The sequence below is a fragment of the Penicillium taxi genome, assembly GCF_028828555.1.
Source record: "Penicillium taxi strain IBT 34144 chromosome Unknown utg000005l_segment0_segment0, whole genome shotgun sequence".
NCBI lineage: Eukaryota > Fungi > Ascomycota > Eurotiomycetes > Eurotiales > Aspergillaceae > Penicillium > Penicillium taxi.
Window position 1 is genome coordinate 1,614,428 of NW_026643207.1, and position 24,602 is coordinate 1,639,029.

The following is a 24,602-nucleotide window of genomic DNA, read 5'->3' on the forward strand; positions in this document are numbered from 1 at the left end:
TTGACCAAAACGACACAGCATGTCTTTAGAACTCGAACAATCTCTTCCCTTATATAAGATTTAATACATGAAACTCTAGATCACTGATACAACTGCTTCCAAGGTCGCTCTAAACCTCAATAGATACCTCATAAGAAATACGACTGATACCCTTCTGTCGGCTAATCTTGCGGATAGTAACTCGTCCACACAGACCAGTCCGGGGTACATGGGTCCCGCCACAGGGAGTCTGATCAAGCCCACCAATACTGACAATTCTGACAGGACCATCGCCCGCCTTAGCACGCTCACCAACATCTGAGCCCGCCTCCAACCATGATACAAGAATTGGCAAATCCTGCTGCACAAGCTCATCGATCTTGGCCTGTATAAGCGGTTTATGCTCATTATACACTAATCCTTCATACTCCAAACAAGCCTCCCCAGGAGTATGATTGGCTTTGACCTCTTTCATCTCAGGCATGAGAGCCTCCATAGCCACGCCAAGGATATGGCCTCCGGTATGGAGTCTGGAATGATAATCCCTCTTGGGACCGTCGACTCGTTGGATAACCTTTTGGCCCTCCTCAAAGATCAATCCATTACAGGGCTTGCCGAAATGGATTATCCGTCCATCTGGTGTCTTGCGCACTAGGGACACTGTGAATGTGGTTTCTTGGTCTTGACCTTGATCTACCACGGCGATGGTGCCGGTATCACTGGGCTGTCCACCACCCTGCGGATACAGAATGGTTTGCCGCGTTGTAATAGCCAAATCTTCCGGGGATATATTTTTGGCTAAGAATTTTTCATCATCGGGGAGTCCTGCGATGGGCTCATATGAAACGATCTCTGTTGTCAGGGTTCTTAAAGAGCTATCGTGCAGGTAAACTGCTTCTGTGGGGCCCTGTTATCAGTTAGCGAGGACTTTCACATGATGTTGCTGTGATCTACCATTTCATTTATAGAGAGGAAAACTTTGGTCAATTTCAGAGTCTCGAAATTGGCCCTGAGAAAGAAAGACTCGAGTATGATTCTTGGGGTCATCTGTGGTGGGTCTGTCAAATTAAGGGCGCAGATAAGTGCCTTGAACCTCAGGCTGCCACAAACTCGTGTAGATGGCGAGATAAGTATTCTTTGGTTTCTAGGCATAATTCGGTATAGTTTGGCATGGCTTGAAAAGTTTTAAAATTAATTAATAATGTTTTCAACCGAGTCGGGGACCACCTGCAGAGAATGACACCTGGGCAAGACACCTGGTCAGAGATCTGGGAGGTGGTCGAAATGGTGGTTCATTGCGCTGAAGAATTGAAGAAAGGAAGATATAGTCTACAGTTTGGTATCGAAAGGTCTTTATATAGTCTACCTACATAGGGACTTCAAAGTTTACAGCGAATATCGTCACATCATGCTCACCTAAGTAGGTCCACCGAGTAGGTAAGGAAATCAAATTCGCTTATACAATACCTCGTACCTAGGTAGCTATGTACAACTTCGGAAGATTTGGAACATTAGTCAATTAAGAATTGAAGATTGAACTTCCAAGGTTGAGAAGGGATAAGCATTTGATGTGGTGTTTATATATCAACTATCCAAAGCAAGTCGCCCGGTTCAGTTTTGTATCGCACTACCCTTAACAGCAGCTAAAGGGGAACCATTATTGATTGCCTTCTGCAACTCACGCTCAGTCGCAAACCTGACAGCGTCAAAGACATTGTTGCAAATCTTCTTAGGAGGAAAGCGGGGAGAAGTGCCCTCTTGCCATACACCAGTCTTGACAAGGATAGAGTACCACTCATTATCCGATATCTTGTTGTATTCATTGGTACCACGGACATCCGACTCAGGCGTGTCACCAACAAAGTAGACTGTTCCAGGGGGTTTGTCGATGCCGTGGGAATCACTGCGCCATTGCTGCAAGAGCCTCGTTGCAAAATCAAAAGTGCCCATCTGCGGCTTACCGAAGGCGATTGTGTTCAACTCTTTGCCGGTGATGGCTTGATAGAGAGCTTCAACCGAGGCTCGGAGAGCTCCCATACCTAGACGTGAGTGGTCGTGAGATGTTGCCCAGACCACGTCGTTGTGGGAGAAGTATAGTGGTGGGCCTTCGTTAAAGGTCTCTGATCTTTTGTTTAGCTGGCCTCCTTGGGACAGTAGGACATCTAGAATAATCTGCTGGTCGCCTGCCCAGTCGCGACTATCGGCAAAGACGAATATTGCTTCGATTGTTGTTGAATCCAGGTCCAGTGTTCGTGAGTTGTTGTGCTCCTCTTCGGTCAACTTCCGGAATGGTGTTGTATCATGTTTGGTCTAATCAGGAGATAGTTAACGTATGAATATGGAAAAGTGCAAAGTTGATGGATAATTATAACTTACCTTAATAATATCACCAGGCGTGATAACATCCTTGAAACCGTATTTTTCGGCGACCAGACGGCACTGCTCGCCTACACCACCAACGACTAGCACGGTGTGGTATTTTTGGGCCATTTCTCGCATAGGTGTGTGACCACAGATAAATTGGCCTTCGCAAACTTCGATGTTAAGTTGGCGGCTGAGATCGAGACATCTTTCTTTTTCAGTCTTTCCACCGCCGTTGGTTAAAAAGATGTAAGGACTGTTGAGAAAAATAATTAGAACATATTTTCTTCGATGAACTAGGCTCAGGAAAAAGAGGAAACTCACACTTTGATTCCGTATTGATTTTCTCCATTGATATACTTCATGGCATCGATAGCCTCTGGGATGACATTGCCACCACGAAGAAGGACGCCATCGATATCAAAAGCTATCGCAAAATCATCGCTGGTGACTATGGGTGGGGTAGTCGGTGTAGAGAGAGGGGATCGGGTCAGGAGAGAATCCTCCTCTGATGAAGAGACCGCCGTGTCGTCTTCAAGGTTTGGCATTTGCAATGGAGAAGGGATACCGAGATCAAGGCGACTTGGGGCCTTTAATGATATGTGTGTTGGGGGAGTGATGGTGTGGATATCTCCAAGAAGATCTCGTTCTGCATGTATACTGGAAAGTCGGCGAACTCTTTGGGCCTCGAAATCAGTGGTGTTGACCATATTGAATGATATAAAGCGTGTTGGAAAAGTGGGTCGTGGAGATAGGCTCTTCTGTGGTACAAGAGAGTGTGGAGTCAAGGTATTAAAATAATTGATTTATACTTGGGTATCATTGATCATTGAGGGGAAAGGAGGGGAATAGGGTGATTAATATACTACTATAGGTAATTATGGAAGAGTATCAGGCCTACAGTATCTAGACCCAGATCTGCAGCCATCCCATACTCTGACTCCTGTAAGTGGCTTCGTCATCACCTCCAATCACTATTTCTCTAAATCAGCCACACAGAGAGAAATGGCCTGATCCACAACGGTATGGCCTTGGCGATACGAGCCATGCCCCAAGTCCGTTCAATCTGATTGATCAATCATAGTTTCAATCCCATGTGGAAGAGGACTGAGAGTGGAAACCGAGGTCGTAATTGAACCTTAGATAATCGCAAACATCATACTAATATCATCAAATCCGGTCTGATCAAGAACTGATGAAACCGGTCAAAGTCTATCTCTACTTGTTTCTGATATGACGTCGGATAATTGATATCAGAGCGCTTCCCACCACACTTGATATTCGTCTTTTTGATTGGATATTAGGAGGATTACTTGATTACCTACCCTACCTCGACCAATACTACCTACCTAGCAAGTTCATACCTTAGGAGGGTAGTACATATACAGAATTGTTACAATACCAGTGACGTCATGACCATAGTCGTTTCAATATAGAATGGGAATAACCTCAGCCTCAGGAACCGGACAATATCACGGTGGGTCTGTGCGTCATACGTCCACACCTTGGAATGGAGGGTATGAGGAAACTTAGGCGACAAGTTTATTATCCGAACCTTGGAACCACCCTGACTATTCCATCCGAACCTTGGCAGCCTGGAACAAAAGTACAATATATGTTCATGATGTCGAAATAGAGTGGTGGATACGCACTTGAGCGTGCATTCCCGCTTTCACATCGGCTTCTATCATCCGTAGTAGTGAGTTGTCATACTTACAGCCCCTGTCAATATACCTAGAGCAAAGAGAATGGATTAGACAATACATGCAGGTGGCGACTTGTTGAATTGAATTCAACGGAGCAGGAATTCTTATTTGAAGACTTGTTTAATGTTGTCATACAGTGCGTAACCTGATGATCGTTCTTTTTCCCTTCATGTGAGTGGCTGTGCTACGGAGACGTTCCGACCACAATCCTGAGATTAGCTAGTATCTTGTAAATTTGTATTCCAATTTTTTTTTTTTAAAAAAAAAAAGAGTTTCGTGGTTCGCACTAGAGCAAAGACAATAGTAAAAATATTTATTGAAATTTATCTACCATTGGAAAATCATGGTTCATCCAAAGCCAGAGAGCATGGGGATCACTTTATACATCAAAAGTACTAACGATTATTTACAAGAATGGCCTTGCTTTCAGCAACCGGGAAAAGGAAAGTGCAAATGAAAGTTTCCCCGGTATGTAATCGGGGAGAAGAACCGATCTAATCCACACTCAATATCAAATCATCACCTCGTCGAGAAGGAGTGACTTTGCGACTTGTTGGTGAGATTCTCTTTTTATCACCTTGAGGCGGTTGATCATGGGTAGGTGGGTATATTACAGTCGTTGGATACGACTCTGATGGATAGGGAAGATTATCTGGAGTAGGCGGGAGTGGACGACTCCGTTGAAGCCAAAAGTCTTCAGGGCTGTAAGCAGCGACAACCTCGCTTGGCGGAGGACGGGGGCTTTTTCTGATCTCAACACGCTTGATATCATCGCCACGAATCAGACGAGGCTGGGGTATGACTTTCCCGGAATTCATAGGCTTGGGAGGTGGGATTGGCTTGGGTGATCCCGGTTTTTTGGGCGAGGTATCATTTGTACGAGGTTCTAGGTCTGGATAGAATGTCGGAGGGGTGAGGAGTCGGATAGATGTTCGTTGTGATGACATGGTGCTGTTATTGGGCGCAAGGTTGCTGGTATTTTGATTTGTTGGTTGAAGTGCGCGCTCAGCAAAAGATAGTCCTGGTTTTGGTGCACTACGCGGGCCAGCCGGTGCAACGCGAGGACTTTGGCCGGGAGGTGATTGCGGATTTTGGACTCGTTGGTACTTCTGTGCTGGAAATCCATTCTTCAGAGCCCGAGGATTTGCTGGTAATCCTGCCATTGGGTTGAGAGGGCTTGACTTTTGAGGCACCCGCGGCTTCTTCTCTAGGCCTGATTGAAGTTCATCCTCTTCAAAAACCGTTTCCCCACTTGATGGTCGATGGCTCCATTTCAGTGGTTTAGGATAAAGTCCCGTTGGTAATAGGCGTGAGAGAGTACGCTGCGAGGAGGCTGTATGAGGTGAGGCTTCTCCGTCTGATTCCGAGGTAATTGCAAACCCTATTCTGTCCTCTCCTCTTGAAGTGTGTGGATTTTTAGAACTTAAAAATGCAGCATGTGTTTGAGAGTATTGCGATGGCAGATGGAAAGTGCGTGATAGGTTATTTTCCTCTAATGTAGACAGGCCTAGACCTGAGCCTGGTCCTGGGCCTGGCCTTGGTGATCCATGCCGCGAGGATGGCGCTGAGAAGCCGGGAGGCTCAGACATGGTCCCCCCAATTTCAAAGTCATTCTTTTCCGTATCTGACTGCTTCTTCTTCTTCCATTTCTTGCAGCAGTAAAATACCGCAACTCCTATCAAGAAGGAGCTTGCAACACCTGATGTGACGGAGACCCCAATGACTGTGCCCGGGCTGACAACATGCTTCTTTTGCGTTGAAGCAGTAGAATTTGAACTTGAATTTGAAGTAGTGAGCGCTGTGATGGAAGATGTCGATGAGGTTTCAGTGCTTGAAGTTATGGACACCACCTCAGACCTTGTCGTCGTCATTTCCGTCGATGTAGAGTGGAAAACAGTAATCGCCACAGTACTACTAAGTGTTGTTAGTATCGATGTAAAGGTCGATGTCGCCGTCAACTCCGCGGTAGTCGCCGAGGTTGTCTTTAATGTTATTTTGGGACTTGATATTATTGTATCTGTTGCAGTAGATGACGGAGCGGCAAATGTCGTAGCGGTAATAGTAGCATGTGTCTCCGCAAGAGCATCTGGGACTGATTCACAGATATTGTAAACCTCGGAGCTCTTGAAGACCTCTGTCGAGCAAAGAGCATATGCACAGCTCAACCCTGCCTCGCCAATGGTAAGACCACCAGCCGATTTAGTCCGACATAGACACCTAATATTGGATTGCTCGGTACATTCCTCAGACGAATACTCGGTCTTGATGAAGTTTTCGAGACAGATTCTGGCGCATTTTGGAACCATTTCCCACAGAGCAGAGCTTGTTTCATTGCTGGAGGCGGCTGACGTGCTAGCTTGACATAGGACTAACGGAAGGACCGTAGCGAGAATGCGATGGATTGAAAAGAGACGCATTCTGTGGTGCGACTCTGAATGATTACCCTGGAAGCCATATGATCTATGAGGTTATCATCATTGATAATCGCGAGTATAATTCTGGCGAAAGCAATGTATTCCCTGATTCAACCTGGGACGAGGGAAAGGGCATAAAGAGATAGGAGTATATGAAAGGAAATCAAAAACATTCCAACATAAGCCATGGAAGAAGGGAAAGGCTCAAGCCTTAACTGAACACGAAACATTGAATGCATTGCAAGTTTAGGCGCGAATGCTTCGTCCGTATACTACGATCTATTCTACGGACCAAACAAATCGAGCTCCACCCGGACTTGAAACGCTTCCTTCAGAGCGCTGCCCATGTAAGCGCCATCACGAAACAAGATGACATATTCAATCCAGGTACATATGAGGCAAAGGAATAGGCTAGGCATTAAAGCGCCTTCTTTGCTAATCCCGTGATGTGGTTGGGTGGCTGCGGAGCTAGCGCCTGCAGTACGCGCCTGCAGTACGCGCCGGCGAAAGGTGAGCGCTTGCATCTGCAGTGCATTTCCAGTCAAGGAGCTGAGTGTTTCACGATTATCGGACTCTTCACTCGGGCTATCTGGTTATGTTGTCTTGAATCTTGATTTTTTCGATGTTGCTTGTTTGCCGAGATGAGGGTTATTTAATTTGCAGAGTTAACTAATGTCGAGATAACGAGGCTTACCAAGTATTTAGAAGACTTCTGAAAGGACTTTGAAACCCGCCTGCATGAGTTACTCTGTGCCGAGGTAGTCAGTCCAGGTGCAATCTAGATTATTGAGTTTGAATTAAGCAGCCCTGGAATGTAGATTGATTGTGGAATTACTTTATATATAGCCACTCCCCACTCAGCAGAAAGTCTCGACCTAGATAATAAAAGATTTTAGTGGTTCCGTTATGATTACCCGGTATCCTACAAATAACTAGACTGTACTTCGTGAGCTTTGGAAGTATCAGTTGGGATTTGAATATATTGCATTGCCGTCATCGTTGCTAAGAGTTAACCACGGCCGAAAACACGCCCATGAATCATTCCATGAGCTGGTATCTGGGAACAAAAAAGACATCAAAGCAAGGGAACCCCTGCAAGATCGAGCAGAACAAAAGAAACGCATGATAAGCATCAAAAAGGGCCAATATTAAGGAATATTATTAACATCTCGTAGATGCCAAGAAGTGGGGCCGCATCGGGGTAAGGCTCGACCAATCCAGAACCGGATCTCATTGATCCCGGAGCTCAGAACACATCGAGAATTGCTTCTCCATACGAGATAGCGGGCGGGAATGGAAGAAGTACGGTCTTGATAGCGATGCTTATTCTTTGTTGAGGCTCAGGGTAAAAGAAGCTGGAGGGACGTAGACTTAAGTCTAATATTTGAATATGATGTAGCTAGAGAAGAAAATAAGATTAGCGGGCAGTTTCAAGGGGGTAGGAGCTTATGGTCAACGTACAAGGCGTGAATAACACCAGGCAACCAACCAAGGATGGTCAAACAGATGTTGATCAAGATATCGGCACCACATCCACGCTCTAGGAAGACACCCAGAGGGGGAAGGATGATGGCAAAGATGACCTTGCAGATGTCACTATAAAATTCCAGTCAGTTTCCATCTCGTCCCAGTTGTGACAAAGTCAATGGGATAGTTATAAAGTATCGGGGCGGTGAATCGATAACTTACGAAGCAGTAAGAGGCATTTTGGGCAGATTTCGAAAATAGTGGGATGGACGAAGAATGAAGATTGTAAAAAGCCGGAAGTGTGGAGTGAGTTTTCTTCTTAAAGGTAAAAGGGGAAAAATATGACATCATTGATCAACTGTGGCTGATGTGTCGATCACGTCCCTGATTGGCCTTAGCCTTCTTTCCTGTGGCTTTATTATGTTCTGCTTCCTTGCTTTTATTTTTACTCGTTACAAGTCAGTGCTTCATTTTGATTCATCCCTTCAATTTCGCCTAATTTGCAGTGATTTGGCTGTTGCCTGGAACTCTTGGCTTTGATCAGCCTGTGTAACCAAGGTGTACATCCGGCGATGGCTCCAACAGGATAGATAAGCAAGGAAGAGACTTGACATCGTCACCGATTCTAAGCCGCGCCCAACGCTCCAGCCCTATGAAACCCCACTTGCCAAGCCACCACTGCCCCGATCTTCTCATTGGCGAAGGTGGCACTCCACTCGGGTTGAGCTGGCGCAACTCGTGTGCAGGCAAAGTGGCTGAACCGGCAGGATAAATCAAAAGCCCCTGACGCAACTACCTTGAACTAAGCCTACTCAGTCATCTCAACGACAACTCACCTGGGACAACAGATCATAGTTACACGGAGTCAGTGGGCCAGAAATACAAACGTATATTTTTAGATCATGGAAGTTATTTGTCTTTCAGAGATGCCTAGTTACGTTACTCGGAGGTATTGCTCAGTCAATTTAGGGTCACTGTTTAGTCATGCACAATCAACCTTGGAACACACTCGATACTTTTAAGTTTTAAGTCTATGAAGATATATGGACTGTTTGCAATTTGAAAATGTCACTTGGGTGGGCAAATGTGTTTTGCACTATTGTACCAACTTAGTCGCAAAGTCGTCTCTTGACAAGAAATCAACATTGGAAGCCATGGCCCATGGAAGACAGGATAATTTATAATCATGTACCCGAAATTGATTGCACATAAATTCGGAAATATACCAAGGTTCCAAGGTTGGGACCTCGGGACGGGAACTGACTGTTAAGCAATTCCAAGAGATACACCTGATAGACTTCACTTCAACTTTAAAACAACTATACAGGGCTACCTAGTTATGTACCTATACAGCTCCTGTTTTATAGGTAGCATTCAATAGAATCCCTACAATAAAGTTGTTAGTTGATCATATCTGATATCTGTTGATGGCCTTCCGAATGCGGAAATAGCCGGGTGCACCGAGCATGATCTACAAACTGATATTGACCTGCATCCAGGACCCAATACGTTTCCAAGAATTCGAGAGGCAACAAACAGTACAAGAGTCATGTATTCAGACAAAGATCTTCGGAATCCTGGCGATCTTATTACTGAAGCGATGGTATTCGAATTAGACCGACATGAGCGTAGTATGAGGCCTAGCAGAGATAAAATGATCATCAATTCCACACTTGAACGGTAATTCAATCCTCTTGCTTTTATTGAGAAAACATGCATATAGAATTTGACCCTATGGTCTCTCTTCCACAGCCCCCTGCCCTGGGACAGCCTGTTCCGAGCTCGCATCATGCCGTCTCGGTTCAGCTACCCACTTGGGATGACATTAAAGAAATATTCACAGGAGCCAAAAGAATGCAAGATGTTCAAATGGCAGGGTATCCAAGATCATTCATCCATGAAGATGTGAAGAAGGTAAGGTCCGCTGGCACTCAGAGAAGTCCAATCTAACCACTGCTAGCTGCATCAAGTCTGCATCGACGAATTTGCCAACGACTCGGCAGCCTGCTTTCTATTCCCCTCAATTGATTATGCGAATGGATGTGTACAGTTTGCGACCTCGTCTGCTATTCACCAGGAAGATGCGATAGCAGACCATCTTCTTTCCATCCGATCCCTCAAAATAGAGCTCGAGGCATCTGGCAAAGATCAACCTGATCTCATGATGCTCCATGCTGTATTTTGTCCAGCGGATATTACAAAGCCAGTGAAAGAGTTCTGGAGACTAGTCGGAGCCGGTATCTCATCCCGTTTAGCTCAACATTGCATGGATTACATGCGCTCTATTTCCGACGTAACTGGGAAGCCTGACACGCTGCACCCACTTATTCAAAGACGGATGAGTGGATTTCCTCATCGTAAACTATGCCAGCGCATTGCGACTTTACTTGAGAGAGCTCCAGCGTGTGCCCGTCAGAGAGAGCTCGTTTCCCCAAATGATGTGTACTTATATCCCACGGGGATGACAGCCATTTACCAAGCACAGCAGCTGCTATCTAAGTGGCGCGATACTCAATCTGTTGTATTTGGGGTTCCATATGACTTGACGCTCAAATTGATCGAGACTTACAGCCGGTCAGTTTGCTTTCTTCCGTTTGGCAAGGAGAGCGATCTTGATCAGCTGGAGGAACATCTGGTAGAACAGGCCCGTGTTGGATCTCCTGTTCAGGCTATTTGGTGCGAGTGTCCATCTAATCCACTTCTCCGAACACCAAATCTGCGCCACATCCGTAAATTGGCGGATCAATACGGCGCTGCAGTAGTGGTTGATGATACGGTTGGCGGGTTTGCGAACGTCGATCTTCTCGGCGTTGCGGATATCCTCGTGACCTCGTTGACGAAGAGCTTCAGTGGTAAAGCTGATGTTATGGCTGGAAGGTAGGAATAAAGACCATAATTGCAGGTCCAAAGAACCCTCGCTGACCTGATTTCAATAGTTTGGTTTTGAACCCTGCCTCGCCCTTTTATTCGGACTTGAAAAGAATCATCGAGAAGAGTTATCAAAACCATCTTTTCAGCGCGGACGCAATCAAGCTAGAAATGAACAGTCGAGATTTTTTAGATCGCACAGCACGAATCAACGACACAGCTAGCTATATTATGCGATCTCTGAAGCCACTGGTCAATGACTCAACATGCGTCCTCACAAAGCTCTACCACCCCGAACTGGATCCACGTCCAGAGAATTATCGAGCTCAAATGCGTAAAGAGACTAAATACTTCAAACCAGGATATGGAGGCCTCTTCACCATGCAATTTGAAGATGTAGAGCTCGCGAAAGTCTTCTTCAACTGTTTGAATGTTCACAAGGGACCATCACTGGGAGCCCCGGTCACGCTTGCCCAGCCATATGTTCAAACTGTCTTCCACAACCAGATAGAGTGGGCTGGTAATTGTGGGCTTCATGAATCTATTGTTCGAGTTTCAGTTGGAATGGAAGATAAATATGCTCTGCTGGTAGCTTTCCACCTTGCACTTGCTGAAGCTGATCGAGTTATGGCTGCTCGATCCAATCCAAGCCCCGTCAAAACAAAGTCCGGAGCCACTTTGACTCTAGAAGGAAAGAGGCTGCTGGTGGGGGGATTCTGACAGGTAGTCGAGGTACACAGCGAAGGTCTTCGAGATTCTACCCTGAAGTACATCAGGATATCAATATATAGGACATATTTTAGCTTCAATGTTCGTACTTGTTAACAATACTAAGTGTACTATTGCTTCCAAGGCCGCGATTATCTCTAATAATCATATTCAGTTATAGATCTATACCTACCTAAGTAGCTAGCTGGGTGATCAATGGTGAAAGCCAATGAATCTTTAAAATTGATGAATGAATGGGCGATAACTGATCGCTGGCAGCTACCCGAATGAGCATTGATCTTACCATTGATATCGGGTCTTCGACATAATTTCAATATTTTCTGCCATATTTTCTGTGCGTAAGGTGTAACGTCTTGTCGAACTTTGGAGGTATTCATTCATGAGTACAAATCAATTTCCAAGGTTGACATGTAGAAGGGTGAAATCGAGGTGCCAAGATTCACGTGACCATAGCACTAGCGTGGTTGAGTCGCCAACCTCTCTCCATCCTTTCCGACCGCATCTTCCCCATCATCGGCCAGATCCTGCACTCCTCGGGTCTTATTTCATCCATTTCAAGCTCTAAAGTTCTCTTGAGAGACCAATCGAGTCATTTAACATCAAAAATGGCGACAGAACTCTGGTAAGTTGTCGTCTTCGTGCCTCAGCCCCCCTGGGTGCTTGACAGCTATGAATCGCCAATCCAACAGCTTCAATCTCATGAGCTTGTCAGATCGTTTAAATAATTGCTTTACTAATCTAATATTCTTAATAGCCCCGTCTATGCGGTTAGTCCCATTCCCGAGATTGCCGTCTCATGAGGTTATCTCCTGCCATTTCAACCGCCATATCATCCTTCAAACTACATCGATCGGAAAGCTGATATTTATTCTTTAGCCCTTCTTTGGTGCGCTGGGCTGCACGTCCGCTATTGTTTTTACCTGCTTCGGAGCTGCCTATGGTACCGCTAAGGCTGGTGTCGGAGTTTGCAGCATGGCTGTCCTCCGCCCCGACCTGATCGTTAAGAGTATGTGAAGCTTCAAGGCCTAACGACCACTACTGAATGTGGTCCCCGCTTTTTCCCGGTCGCGGTTTGCTAATCTAGACTCGCAGACATTGTCCCCATTGTCATGGCTGGTATCATTGGTATCTACGGTCTTGTCGTGTCGGTCTTGGTCGCCAACGACCTGAAGCAGGCACTGCCCCTGTACACTGGTTTCATTCAGTTGGGTGCCGGTCTCTCTGTCGGTCTGGCTGGTCTGGCTGCTGGGTACGTTTGATTCCTAAGTTTCCGAAACCCATATGATGTTTGCCACTGACATTTATACTTGGTACAGTTTTGCTATTGGTATTGTCGGCGACGCTGGTGTTCGTGGAACTGCTCAGCAACCTCGTCTCTACGTCGGAATGATTTTGATTCTCATTTTCGCTGAAGTCTTGGGTGAGTCGAGTCTTATTTTACACCCCAGGAAATTTTGTTCTAATCAATTCCCTCGAATAGGTCTTTACGGATTGATTGTCGCTCTTCTCATGAACTCCCGCTCTAAAGCCTCTTGCTAGACAAAATGCATCTCGTTGCATCCGAGGGTCGGCCATCTCCATCGACTCTCGGGCACTGCGGTGTTTTCGTACAAACCCGCGGTTCGACGTGCTTTTTTGTTGCGACCTCTTATATTTGACATATCAACTTCAGTCCCATTATGTCTCGTTGAGAGGACGAGTGTGTGCAAAGAAACGAAAATATTTCGGATAAGATAAATTTATTTGACTTGTGAAAGGAATCTTTCTTGTTTTTTATGGTATGTAGAATCAGGAACCACGTTTTCATTTCGAACTCGACCCTGGTCGACTGGGTGTGAGGAGATATGGGACTGGCTTATATTGCATGAACGTGTGCTGGATACTGTACTTTATGGATCTCGCATTATCAGTGAGAACTGGACTGTTTCATTGTCAGTTTGATCGATTCTTGCGTGTATTTCTTCCTCTCGGTTTTTGCCTATTTTTGTCCTTTTATTTTTTTGTTTTGTCGGGCTTTTGTATTTGGTACGATATGGTAACCCCGATTTGTGAATTATTCTTGCTTTCGTCATACGTATTGTATCGAATTTTGTCAATTGGGCTCTTATATCCACAAGAATCAAAATTCTTCCGAGGTAAAACAGAATGGATTTTCGACTTACGACTTACTATTGCGGGCGAACGCTCTGATGAACCAGGTTCATCCTATTAGGGAGTCTACAGGAAACAGGATTGCTACATTGATGAATTTCCGGGGTCATGATGTATGCAAGCAATGATATCAGAGAAAAGATGTTAATGTAGATGATTGGATATTTGATAGTTTAGGAGAGAAGTATGATGGAGATAAGAGTTGCAGCTTACGATCTAGCAAGGAATATAAGTGCCCTGAAACCAAGACGCTATTCCCTACTCAGAAAGGTGCAGACAGGCCAAAGATGCATCCGACGAAAACCGAACAAGGAATAAGCAAAAAAAAAAAGAACCTCTAAACTTAAGTCTTATCGAGCTTCCGTCTAAGAGTACGCGTTCTCCGCATCAGCTTCTTGAACTTGTGCTTCTTCATCTTAGCCTTGCGCCGCCGCTTGGTGCTAATAGCGTGCATGGTACGGTTGTTGCGCAGGCGCTCGACATAGGTCATGCCCGATGTTGAGGGCATGTCGATGGTCATCTCATCGTGCATGCCCGGAGCCTCGATCTCGTCGCGAACGAAGGGACCCGTGTGTGCCTCGTAGCTCTTGCTACCATCGGCGTTGCGGGATTCCCGAATCGTCAGAACGGTCGAGTAGCTGGTCTCGGCTTCTTGCGATTCCATGGCTTCGGTCTCGGCGGACATATCCATGGGGGTTGGAGGCGGGGGAGGGTGGAATGGTCGGAGAGTACGAACGTAATCCTCTACAGACATGCGCTCTGGTCCGTCGAGCATGCGCAGTTCCCCGTCAGCTTCGCTGAAGCTTCGGTGGATCTGGCCGAACTGGTCTTCTGACTCAGACATGGCGTTGTTCTCCATAGACTGGACAGTTGATGACAGAGTGAAGATGACATCCTCGGGCTCATTCTTCAGAATCTTCTTTGAGGAGAAGATGGCATCAAAGGCTTCGAAGGTCGAGGTTGGGGGAACCGTGGTGGTTACGGAGATCGGGCGGTGAATGGAGAAGAATGAGGCAACATGCACGTCTGATAGGAGTAGGTAGTTAGTAATTGCGAATACACTATGGAATAAGGAAGTAGCAGCTCAGAAAACTGACCATGCGGTTGTCGGTGCTGTGTCGAGGGCACGCTCGGCAGCTTGGAAAATGCCGCATGCTGGCTAGACTTCGACGAAGCGTTGCGGGTAGCGCTATCCTTACCTCGGCGGCGTGTAGCTTTGCTACTGGAGGAGTTCACTCCCTTCGTCGGAGTAGCATCTATCCGGCGAGGGCCATCGCTGGGAGGGAACGGAGGCTTGGAGGATGAGGAGTATCGGCGCTGGTGTATATGACGAGCCGTGGTGAGAAAACCAGTAGAAGGGACATGCTGGACGCCAGATAGAGGCACCCATGCGGCCCGGCGCAAAGATGTTGACAACATGATTGACAAGACCCAAGAGCTGGGAAGACGGTTAGGGTGAGTCTTTGAACCGAAGGCGAAATCGTCGGGTCGGAACTCGGCGTCTCTGATCATGCGGGTTATTACATAATTATATGCCTCAGGTGTCAATATAAGCGGCTGAAACCTGTCAAGTGACTTATCATCCGAATCATGTTCCACACTTGAAAGTCGATTTAATTGAAAGTGGGGATAGCAAGGAGCTCCATTTGTTACAATTACATTGATAGGGATAGGGATTATATTTGGTTTCGATCTAATTCAAGCGGATTAAGATTGTCGAATATAGACAGTTTTGATTATACAAAGGCACAGTCATGAGGTACAACAAGTATGGAGCGTGGAGAAAACATTGAACAAAAGTGGTATCATCCTGCAATATCAAAAACAAAACAAAGTAAAGATAACAACAAAGTAACGCCGAGACCGAAGAGTGGCGTTAATAACGGGCTTTTGAATGCAGCAAAGAGCCAACGGCTCCTCTAACAAGATGCCTCGTGAAGAATATGGAAGTGAATGTAAAGAAGAGATAAGATCTTTGCAGGAGACAGACGAAAGGGAAGCCACCGGGTAATGCAACAAGAGGGAAAAGAAGGCTAGACAAGCTTGAAAGAAAGTGAGAAGTAAACGTCGTGGAAAAGGAAGACGGTCATCAAATAAAGGCCAACAGTGGGGATTTCGTAAAGTAAGGAAAATCGTCTCTACCTTATAGTATCAAGGTATGAAGATTCTTCTGAATAATCATGTCTTGTACCGAGTCCATGGTAGCCTTCAACAACGTTGTATCCGTTGCATTGGTGTAGTGGATGTAGATTTCACGGTCTGGAATCCGGTTGATGCCACGGAAGCGATCGGCGAAATATCGTGCTGCGGCATCAAAGTCTGTGTTTGACCCTGTGTAGTCTGGGAAATGGTTGGAGATGGTTGATATGGCGAGTTTTCCTTTGAAGAGATCGATTTTGTTCAGGAAAAGGATGATAGGCTTACGCTTGAACCACTCGCCGTTGACGAGAGACTCAAACAACATCATAGCTTCGTGCATTTGGTTCTGTGGAGCGCATCGGATCAGTATGTTGTCAATCAAGTGGCATGCGAAGTCTGTGTACTCACCGCATTCTGGTCTTCTACAAGGCACTGATCGTAGCCAGATAGGGCAACCATGAACAATAAACATTGCACTCCCTCAAAGCAATGGATCCACTTCTTCCGTTCTGATCGCTGTCCACCGACGTCCATCATCCGGAAGTTCATCTGACCAAGCTCAAACAGTGTCTCCGTAATACCTGTTGTTCGGAGACGAGCCTGCAGCATGTCCTGATTATCAGGTAGCCAGCCGGGAGAGAAGATACGCTCCAAGGACTCATAGAAGCTGAAGGTTGTGAGCAGTTTGAAAATTCTAAGCAGAGAAGATCAACTCACTAGCTGAGATTATCATGTAGGGCAAACTCATGGCCGCGCACGACAGCCTTTTGTACGCCTGGATCAAGCCACATAGTGTGCATCGCATCGCGGATCTTCAGATTCGAAAATGCCTCATCCGACCCAACATCGGGATCCTCATTGTCTAATATTGTGCTTGCGATCTTTTAAAACGTCAGTCATGAACTACATATTTGGCATGAAAGGAAATTACCCGTGAATCTTCGCGCTCAAATTCAATGTTCTCGGCATTCATGATGTCTAGCAAAACCTTGAAGGCAATGACAGTGTTGGAGTAGATGACAGCGCGTGTTTGATGGCGTTCTTCGTCGGGAAATCCACCACTGTGAATGATGCGCATTTGCTTGATGATAGTGGACTTTCCAGACTCTCCGGCTCCTATTAAAGTTTAGAATAAAAGATTACAGCAATGCTCCGAAGGCGACTTACCTAGTAGCAGAATCTTGATCGTCCGGTCCATATTCTTCTTGTCACTTTTAATGGATCGATCGATGCGAGCATTCCGCTGGAGCGCCTCCTTGTCCTCCTCGGCAGGTTTTGAGCCTACGCAACCCATGATATAGGGACGAAAGCAGAAGCAAGGAAATGTATATCTGGAGTAAAAGTGATTAAGTTAGCAAAAGACCTTGTTGCGACTTCCAAGGTTCAACTCGGAGCAAATCCAGGCGCACTAGAGATATGACCTGAACCAGGCATGTCGCAGAGCAATGCGCCACTCTCCCGCCCGAGACCGAGACCCTCGAGAGTCAAGCGAACTCGAATCCGGCATGATTTGCCCCGAGCAAACATGATAGGTGTTGACCTACCAAACAGACCGGCCCCTTATTCAGCTTTATATACCTCGCGGGCGAATGAGATGTCGTATCTGAGATGTTGCCGTGCGGAGGAGATTCGATCGGTTCTTTCCCCGCAGGATCTGCTACGGTCCGTTGGTAATTCGGTTGCGTTCCCAATTGGACTAGGTTATCCTCCGAGACAAGGACGACCAGATACTGTGGCAGGTAATGCGCTTTGGACGAAGCAACTCGAAGGTCGAAGGGGGGGGGGGAGGAAGATGTTGGTAGCCGAGACCGTGTGGCAGATGTCGATACCGGGAGTTCCAGACTTTAGGCGGAGGGTTTCCCGGAGATCGGACACTTCAATGTAGATTTAGACTTATACGAGCAAGGTTTCCAGAACCTATAGCTTTCCCAAAGAGAAAGAAAGAGGGAAAGAGGGGAATACGGGAACAATAATGACGAAAAGAGAATTGAAGATCAAAGGTATTTTTGGAAAAAAGCCGTTAGGGGGATATTAAGAATGAAAAAGGAAGGGGCAAAAGAAGTAAAGGTGTATATTATCGGCAGCACATCTCTGCCGTCCCACAAGAAAGAGTCGAGTCCACAAGCGGAGGATACGGAGTAGTAGAATTAGGCTAGACTCTTGCGTTCGATGGGGGTTTACTCCGTACCTTCCCAAGGTTCACTTCCGATGATCGGCATACTGAATTCCTTAAATATCTTGATATTTTGATATTTTGATATTATATAATTTATAATTTATATTTTCTATTTTATATTTCCACATTTTCTAATATTTTTTGTATTTACATCTTCCATTCCATATTTGTCACAAACTTGACTATTCATCCTTTGATTTATACCTAGGTAGCAATATACGTACTATAAAAGTACTCTCGTTAGGGAGTGGTATTTCGGCCCCTTCCTTTCATATAGAGTAGTACTCTAATACCAGGGCTTTTCACGCCGATCCACCAAATGGGGCCATTGATTGGGCCTGAGTTGTCCAGCTGATACCCGAGCTTGGACAATGATCAAAGGTCGGAATCATTCTTAGTTTCAAATGGTGGGCTTTACATTGTTTATAATCAGTTTTCTTCCCTTCCACTTTTAGAGCTCCTAACTTCTTAACTCCACTATTTTCTTTAAAGGTACCATGGAATTGTTCAATGCATATAGTGAAGCTACTAGGAGATACACGAGTCATACTCAACTCTGGGACAAAAATACTAAACATTATACCCTAGCAATGGTGCCATCAAGATGGAAAAACCCGAAACGTCGGCGGAATTCTATCCCGGTCCACTTATACTAGTCCCTAGACTCTTTATAATTTAGTTTAATATGGATTCTCCGTACTTCTTATTCCAAGGCTGCAGTGTAATCCTCCTGGTCATTTCCAAGGTTCCGTACATATACATCTTCATGCATTCAGATCCATTTTGCCCTTGACATAGGTACTTTTGACAGTAGCAAGTCGTTCCACGCAACGTGGCGTATTTTAAACATTATGCTGTGCCGCACAACTGAACTGTATCCTCGATCACTCCCAATCACTGAATCGAGATTCCATTGACCCCCCTTTCGCTTAGTTTCTAGCTAGCTTAGCGGCCATGTGGTCCCGGTCCCAAAATTGATCCATCCTTTGGAGCTGGTTCGGCAGTACCCGTTATATAATAACTAGTACTTACCTATCTCCTGATCTCACTCTCACTGGAATCTCCACGGCCGACAAAATAAAAAGTATGTAAATCTACAGGGTCTACCTAGGTACTTTTTTTTTTTTAGGTAAGTCTTATACCAGTTCAATTGATGTGCCAACACTGGAATCCTGACCAGCCTTTCTCTAATCTCGGAATAATCATAACCAACATTTGAAATTGCATCTACTATATTGGCAGATGGCGGAGTACCTAACTCAAAATAATTCCATCTCCGTCCCCGTCACGTTGAGCTAGTGAAAACCAGCGGATCATTACGGCTTTATTGCCCGGTGCAACTTAGTACGTAATTTATGCATTGATGATCACCAGTTTGACAGCAGATCCCACTCTTCAGGGAGTTCCGCAAACAAAAAAAAAAAAATACTATGCAATGGAAATCATTGCATTGTGTTTAGTTCGCTTTTTCTACATAACTTTCAGGGCTTGTCCATTTCCAGCAAGGTTCACCCTTGCAGTTGCCTACTTATGCTGTGGTCTGTGTCCTCTACTTGATTTCGTGCATGAACCCTACATAGGTATGGATATCATTCTCAGCTCGGAACTTTGTTTGAAGCTACACACCTCACGACTTGGAAGATAGTACTAGCTCATACTTCCTGCATCGGGCGTAAACTCAATATCTCATTTGAACCTATTATAGTTATACAAGATATTATGCTATGTTTACAGTAGCATAGAGAAGGTATTCCCCTGTCTTCCGCAGTCTCGAATAGAAATTGAGCACTGGGCAAGTGACAACCCGTGGTATAATATTTCCAAAGAAAGCACATATATGTTCTATCCATGATGCCTTCATTCCAGTAGCCAGATGATTTCTGATGCGAGAAAAAATAAGCACAGGGCATGGACGTTGACCTTTCGTATTATTATGCCTGACTTTTACATTAGTACATCTGATATGTCTCAATCCCGCCACGATTTCCCATTTTGGATGAGTCCAGCTGTCAAATTGCCCCACCAACATTCAGCACAGAGTGAAAAAGTTAACATACTCGTATTTTACTGCTTACAACATCGAGTTATTGAAATTTTCCTCATTGAATTCTGCCAGTGCGATGTAGTTGATCTCCTAGAGAAGCCGGAAGTTGTGTACCAGGCTTTCAAAGCAGCTATGATACTTTGTGATAACCAGTTTTTACTCCTTATTATCTCAGGACACTGGCTCTGTTTGGAAATTAAGGAATATTTACAGACAGGGAAAATTATTCCGACAGAAAGGGAATTAGAGAATCAGTTCAGTTTTGACAACTTCATTTAGGAGTACGAAGAGTATACTGAAGACTTGCTGTGATTGTGCAGTATCACTTACTCGGGCCCACGAGCTGCAGGCTGAAACCTACTGTGATCGATTGACGTTGTTTGTATCAATTGGAGATGGCATAATTAATCCCTTGCTCACTAACACGATTGTATTAATCCATACAGCCTGGGGGCCTAGCCAGTTGGTATCTCTATTTTAGCACTAAACCCAATCTGGCGAGTGGAGTATTCTAACGTTTTCGGTCTACTACTTTGTACGTACGGCGTGACTACGAAACATTAGGATAATTCTTCTCAATTGAGTCGATTCCTTGTAAGGCGTGTGGAGTATGTGAAAAAAGGCTCGGAGATGACTTCGAAGGCTATGGAGTGCTGAAACACGACGATGGAGAAGCTGTGCCGTACACCCCTCTTTAGAACATCCGAGTTTGGAAGATCTCGTTGATTATCAATCCATCCAACAATAATCCACTCAAAGTTCCAAGCTACGGAGTTGTAGGTAAATAACCTTTCAAGAGTTAGTCTTACTTCAAATCATTCCACTTACATACCTATCCTTCCTACATTGTTCTACAAATGTACGAGGCTGTGCACCGAACAGCACTTGACAGTTCGGTGATTCTCATCCTAAGTCCGCCGCATCTCGTATCTATGGGTTTACCACGGGCATGCTAGTTGTAACAAAAATTCAAAATTCAGATGAATAGCTCGCTGTGTGAGATTGACGACGATCGCTGACTCATCCAAGGACATGTGACGTCTTTCCCCAGCTTCCCGAGGTCAGAAGACCCCGAGAGGTTTAGTGCTTCGTTCTCAAGGCGCAGAACTATTACAATTCAATTGTGCTATTCATTCTATGCTTGTACTTAGACCTGAGCTGTCCAGTGGCTTTATACTGCTGTCATTTGCCATTCGCGCAATATGGTTCAGCCACTACCCAGGTCAGTGTTATGATGTAACTATCTACGGGAAAGCTCTACTAACAGTCCTCTAGTGATGACCGGGGTTTTATCTGTCCAGATAAATACGAGACCGAACAGAAACAGAGCCTTCTCAGTAATGATGATTTCGAAGGCAATTTGAAAAAAGGCCCCTGTAAAAAAAGAGCCCAACTATGGAACACCTTGGCTAAAATTGGCGCCTTCTACTTCCTGATCTATATCTTGATAAGATTGACTAGGAGTATGTATTCATTTCCAAGATCCTATCCTTAGTCGATATTCATACTGATTGAGGTTGTTACTCCAGCACCACGGCCCCCACTCCCGGAACCAGAGGTGGCGCCTGCAGTCTGCCAGACGCCAGAATGTATCCACGCTGCGTCCGAAATTCTGTACAACTTAGATCCAAACTATAAGAGTATTGATCCTTGCACCGATTTCGACCAGTATGTTTGCGGTGGCTGGAGAGAGATTCACGATATGCGATCTGATCAAGGTTCGTTAACCCGTGATCGTCCCAAAAGCAACTCCTAATCTAAGGCTAAATTTATTATAGGATCGATATTTGCTGGCACTATCATGGAAGAGAACTCCCAAACTCGTCTACGTCACATTGTCGAGCGCTCAGAGCCTTCTGAGCAGTCTGATACCGAGAACTTCAAGAAGCTCAAAGATGCATACGATGCTTGCTTGGACGAGTTCACTATTAGGCAACGCGGCAGCGAGCCCTTGGTTCATATTTTGGCGGAACTGAAGAAGGTATACCCTGCCGAGAAAGGTATTGTTTCAGGAACTCTTGACCATCTTACCAGTGCAATCCTTTATCTCATAAAATCTGGTGTCGAAGCATTGGTTTCCCCAGGAGTTTCGGTAAGTACACCCGAAACTTCCTAATATTAGCTATACATGGATCACACCTGACAGTATTAGGCTGATGATAGAGACCCTGACAATGTTGCCATCTTTGTTTCGCCACCTGGAGGCATCGGACTGCCGGCACGAGAGTATTACAACAATACAGAGACTGTTGCCAAGTACACTGCAGTCTTGAAGCAGATATTCCAAGGATTCGATGTTAGCCATTACGATAGAATCGCTGAGGACGTTGTAGCATTTGAGAAAAAGCTTGCAGATGCGTCTCCAGATACAGAAACTTCAGAGGACGTCACGAAATACTATAACCCATTCAGCATTAAGGAGACTGAGTCGCTGCTTCCAGAGATTTCTTTTACCGATATTATCTCTGAATTAGCGCCGCATGACTTTAAAGGCGACCGTCTGATTGTCGCATCACCTTCGTACATGAAAGCATTGTCGGACATTTTGAAGAATACCTCTCGTGAGACGGTGTCTTTCTTCCTGCAGTGGAAGTTGATTCAGCGGTACTCAGACACCATTGAGGATAAGACAGTTGAACCCCTTCGCCAATTCGAAAATGAGCTTGGAGGTAAGGATCCTCAAGCGAAGGAAGAGCGCTGGCGCACGTGCATTAATTTGCTAGATGGTGGTCAAGGCTGGAGTCTGAGTCGGTTCTACGTGTTGGATTCTTTCTCCGAGGAATCCAAGCAGCTCGGAGATCAGATCGTGTCTGATATCAAGGAACGTTTCATTTTTACGCTTGACCAAACTGAGTGGATGTCGCCAGATGTTCGAAAGCTGGCTATACAGAAAGTGGCCAACATTGTCCAAAAGATCGGGTATCCGACCAACAGCCCTAATGTCCTCGACGCAAAGGATGTAGAGAAGTATTATCAGGATCTGAAGGTGTCTAACGGCACTTTCTTTGAGAATGAACTCAATGTGGCCAAGTTTGATCTTCGCAACGAGTGGTCAAAGCTAGGAAAGCCCACGGACCGCGATGAATGGGATATGACTGCCCCTACAGTTAATGCCTACTATAATCCTCCGGGCAATGAGATCGTCTTCCCTGCCGGGATCATGCAACCTCCAACGTTTTATGGACCTACGGCCCCATTATATCTGGCCTATGGTGCATTTGGTGCCGTTGCTGGGCATGAGCTGTCACACGGTAAGTGAATTACATATGGGAATTCGATATGACTACGCGGCGAGTATTTACTAAGAACTTTCCAGCATTTGACTCAACCGGCCGCCATTATGACGAAGGTATGTGTTTAGTTGCCCCGCTTGATTGATTCACCCATCTAACTGTGGTCTCAGTCGGAAACTTTACCAACTGGTGGGACTCCAAGACTGTCGATGCCTTTGAAGAGCGTGCACAGTGCTTTGTCGACCAATACTCCAAAATCACAGTGGAAGGTCCAGGTGGTAAGGTCCTTCATGTCAATGGACGACTGACACTGGGTGAGAATCTTGCCGATGCTGGCGGTCTGAGTGCTTCCTACCATGCATGGCAGAAGCGTGGCACCGACGATGCCAATCTTCCAGGTCTGCTTGACTTTTCGAAGGAGAAGTTGTTTTTCATCTCGTATGCGAACTGGTGGTGCGGAAAGAACAGCCTCCAGGCAGCGGAAAGAGGCATATATAATGACCCACACGCACCTAAGCGGGCGCGGATCATTGTAAGTATTGATCACATTTCATCTGCAGGGCTGTCAGTTGGCTAATTATGATTTTAGGCAACCATGGCCAACTCTCGAGAGTTCAAGGAAGCGTTCCAATGCCCGGATAAAAAGCCTGTCTGCAAGCTCTGGTAGTGCAGTCTTACTATACCTAGATAGTAAGCGGAGTAGCTATTCCCATAAATCAATCCTCCCCTACCTAGGTGAGGGTTGATGAGTATTTTGTGTGATTGAAATTATAAGCTATCCTCATTTGATCTATATCATAGTTCATCATATTCCAAAGTTCCTTGGTTGACTAAATATGCCCAGACCTCGGAATCTTCAGGCTTGGTAATATAGCCCCATTTTTAGGCTCCGCCGGGGCCCAGCTTCAGATATTCCCCCTCTGCAGATCACCGAATGAGCGGTCTGACCTTGCTAGATTGAGCTGAATTCAACCATATAATCCAGTTCTATAGATTCACCGATCTTTTGCACTTCGATGGATCTTGAGATAGGCTTGAGATAAGTGACGAAGACTCTGATGGAAGGGATATTTCCTATTCTGACGCTAAGAGTTTTTTAGTTTAATTAACCCAATTTACGGAGAAACTAACTAGTCATGAATGGAACGCAGTACTAATATATGGTCACACTAAATGAGCTGACATGGTTGTAGAACAGGGGGTTCATCTATTTAGTTTTAATCTATACTAAGTAGAAGAGACACATACAGTGGCCAAACTACAGACTTTATCCTGAAGCATGTAAAAGTGTACTCATCAAATTTGACACAGACATAAATGTTAATAAATGGGTCA

At 45.3% G+C, this 24,602-nt stretch overlaps 9 protein-coding genes across 9 annotated transcripts; 3 read left to right on the forward strand and 6 right to left on the reverse strand.

The window, feature by feature from the left end:
- Nucleotides 1–109: 109 nt before the first annotated feature.
- Nucleotides 110–936, reverse strand: N7495_007945 (uncharacterized protein; the record flags this gene model as incomplete). Its single annotated transcript, XM_057210596.1, has 2 exons — nt 110–886; nt 934–936. 2 exons carry the CDS (start codon nt 934–936, stop codon nt 110–112), a joined length of 780 nt encoding a protein of 259 aa, XP_057060139.1.
- Nucleotides 937–1,590: 654 nt separating this feature from the next.
- N7495_007946 (phosphatidyl synthase) lies at nt 1,591–3,050 on the reverse strand (the record flags this gene model as incomplete). Its single annotated transcript, XM_057210597.1, has 3 exons — nt 1,591–2,289; nt 2,356–2,596; nt 2,665–3,050. The coding sequence occupies 3 exons, from the start codon at nt 3,048–3,050 to the stop codon at nt 1,591–1,593; spliced, it is 1,326 nt and encodes a 441-aa protein (XP_057060140.1).
- A 1,490-nt stretch (nt 3,051–4,540) lies between these two features.
- On the reverse strand, nt 4,541–6,463 carry N7495_007947 (uncharacterized protein; the record flags this gene model as incomplete). The annotated part of the gene is made up of 1 exon (XM_057210598.1): nt 4,541–6,463. One exon carries the CDS (start codon nt 6,461–6,463, stop codon nt 4,541–4,543), a length of 1,923 nt encoding a protein of 640 aa, XP_057060141.1.
- A 1,374-nt stretch (nt 6,464–7,837) lies between these two features.
- N7495_007948 (YqaE/Pmp3 family membrane protein) lies at nt 7,838–8,166 on the reverse strand (the record flags this gene model as incomplete). Its single annotated transcript, XM_057210599.1, has 3 exons — nt 7,838–7,859; nt 7,922–8,056; nt 8,150–8,166. The coding sequence occupies 3 exons, from the start codon at nt 8,164–8,166 to the stop codon at nt 7,838–7,840; spliced, it is 174 nt and encodes a 57-aa protein (XP_057060142.1).
- A 1,495-nt stretch (nt 8,167–9,661) lies between these two features.
- N7495_007949 (Cystathionine gamma-synthase) lies at nt 9,662–11,515 on the forward strand (the record flags this gene model as incomplete). The annotated part of the gene is made up of 3 exons (XM_057210600.1): nt 9,662–9,841; nt 9,888–10,804; nt 10,864–11,515. The coding sequence occupies 3 exons, from the start codon at nt 9,662–9,664 to the stop codon at nt 11,513–11,515; spliced, it is 1,749 nt and encodes a 582-aa protein (XP_057060143.1).
- Nucleotides 11,516–12,129: 614 nt separating this feature from the next.
- On the forward strand, nt 12,130–13,063 carry N7495_007950 (H(+)-transporting V0 sector ATPase subunit c; the record flags this gene model as incomplete). Its single annotated transcript, XM_057210601.1, has 6 exons — nt 12,130–12,146; nt 12,279–12,291; nt 12,401–12,530; nt 12,617–12,773; nt 12,841–12,944; nt 13,005–13,063. The coding sequence occupies 6 exons, from the start codon at nt 12,130–12,132 to the stop codon at nt 13,061–13,063; spliced, it is 480 nt and encodes a 159-aa protein (XP_057060144.1).
- Nucleotides 13,064–14,018: 955 nt separating this feature from the next.
- N7495_007951 (mitochondrial 37S ribosomal protein mS38) lies at nt 14,019–15,187 on the reverse strand (the record flags this gene model as incomplete). The annotated part of the gene is made up of 2 exons (XM_057210602.1): nt 14,019–14,701; nt 14,773–15,187. 2 exons carry the CDS (start codon nt 15,185–15,187, stop codon nt 14,019–14,021), a joined length of 1,098 nt encoding a protein of 365 aa, XP_057060145.1.
- Nucleotides 15,188–15,818: 631 nt separating this feature from the next.
- Nucleotides 15,819–17,108, reverse strand: N7495_007952 (guanine nucleotide-binding protein subunit alpha; the record flags this gene model as incomplete). Its single annotated transcript, XM_057210603.1, has 5 exons — nt 15,819–16,160; nt 16,223–16,508; nt 16,559–16,695; nt 16,746–16,930; nt 16,982–17,108. The coding sequence occupies 5 exons, from the start codon at nt 17,106–17,108 to the stop codon at nt 15,819–15,821; spliced, it is 1,077 nt and encodes a 358-aa protein (XP_057060146.1).
- A 4,128-nt stretch (nt 17,109–21,236) lies between these two features.
- On the forward strand, nt 21,237–23,934 carry N7495_007953 (M13 family metallopeptidase; the record flags this gene model as incomplete). Its single annotated transcript, XM_057210604.1, has 8 exons — nt 21,237–21,256; nt 21,310–21,497; nt 21,564–21,752; nt 21,813–22,126; nt 22,187–23,285; nt 23,351–23,383; nt 23,438–23,799; nt 23,857–23,934. The coding sequence occupies 8 exons, from the start codon at nt 21,237–21,239 to the stop codon at nt 23,932–23,934; spliced, it is 2,283 nt and encodes a 760-aa protein (XP_057060147.1).
- Nucleotides 23,935–24,602: the final 668 nt, after the last annotated feature.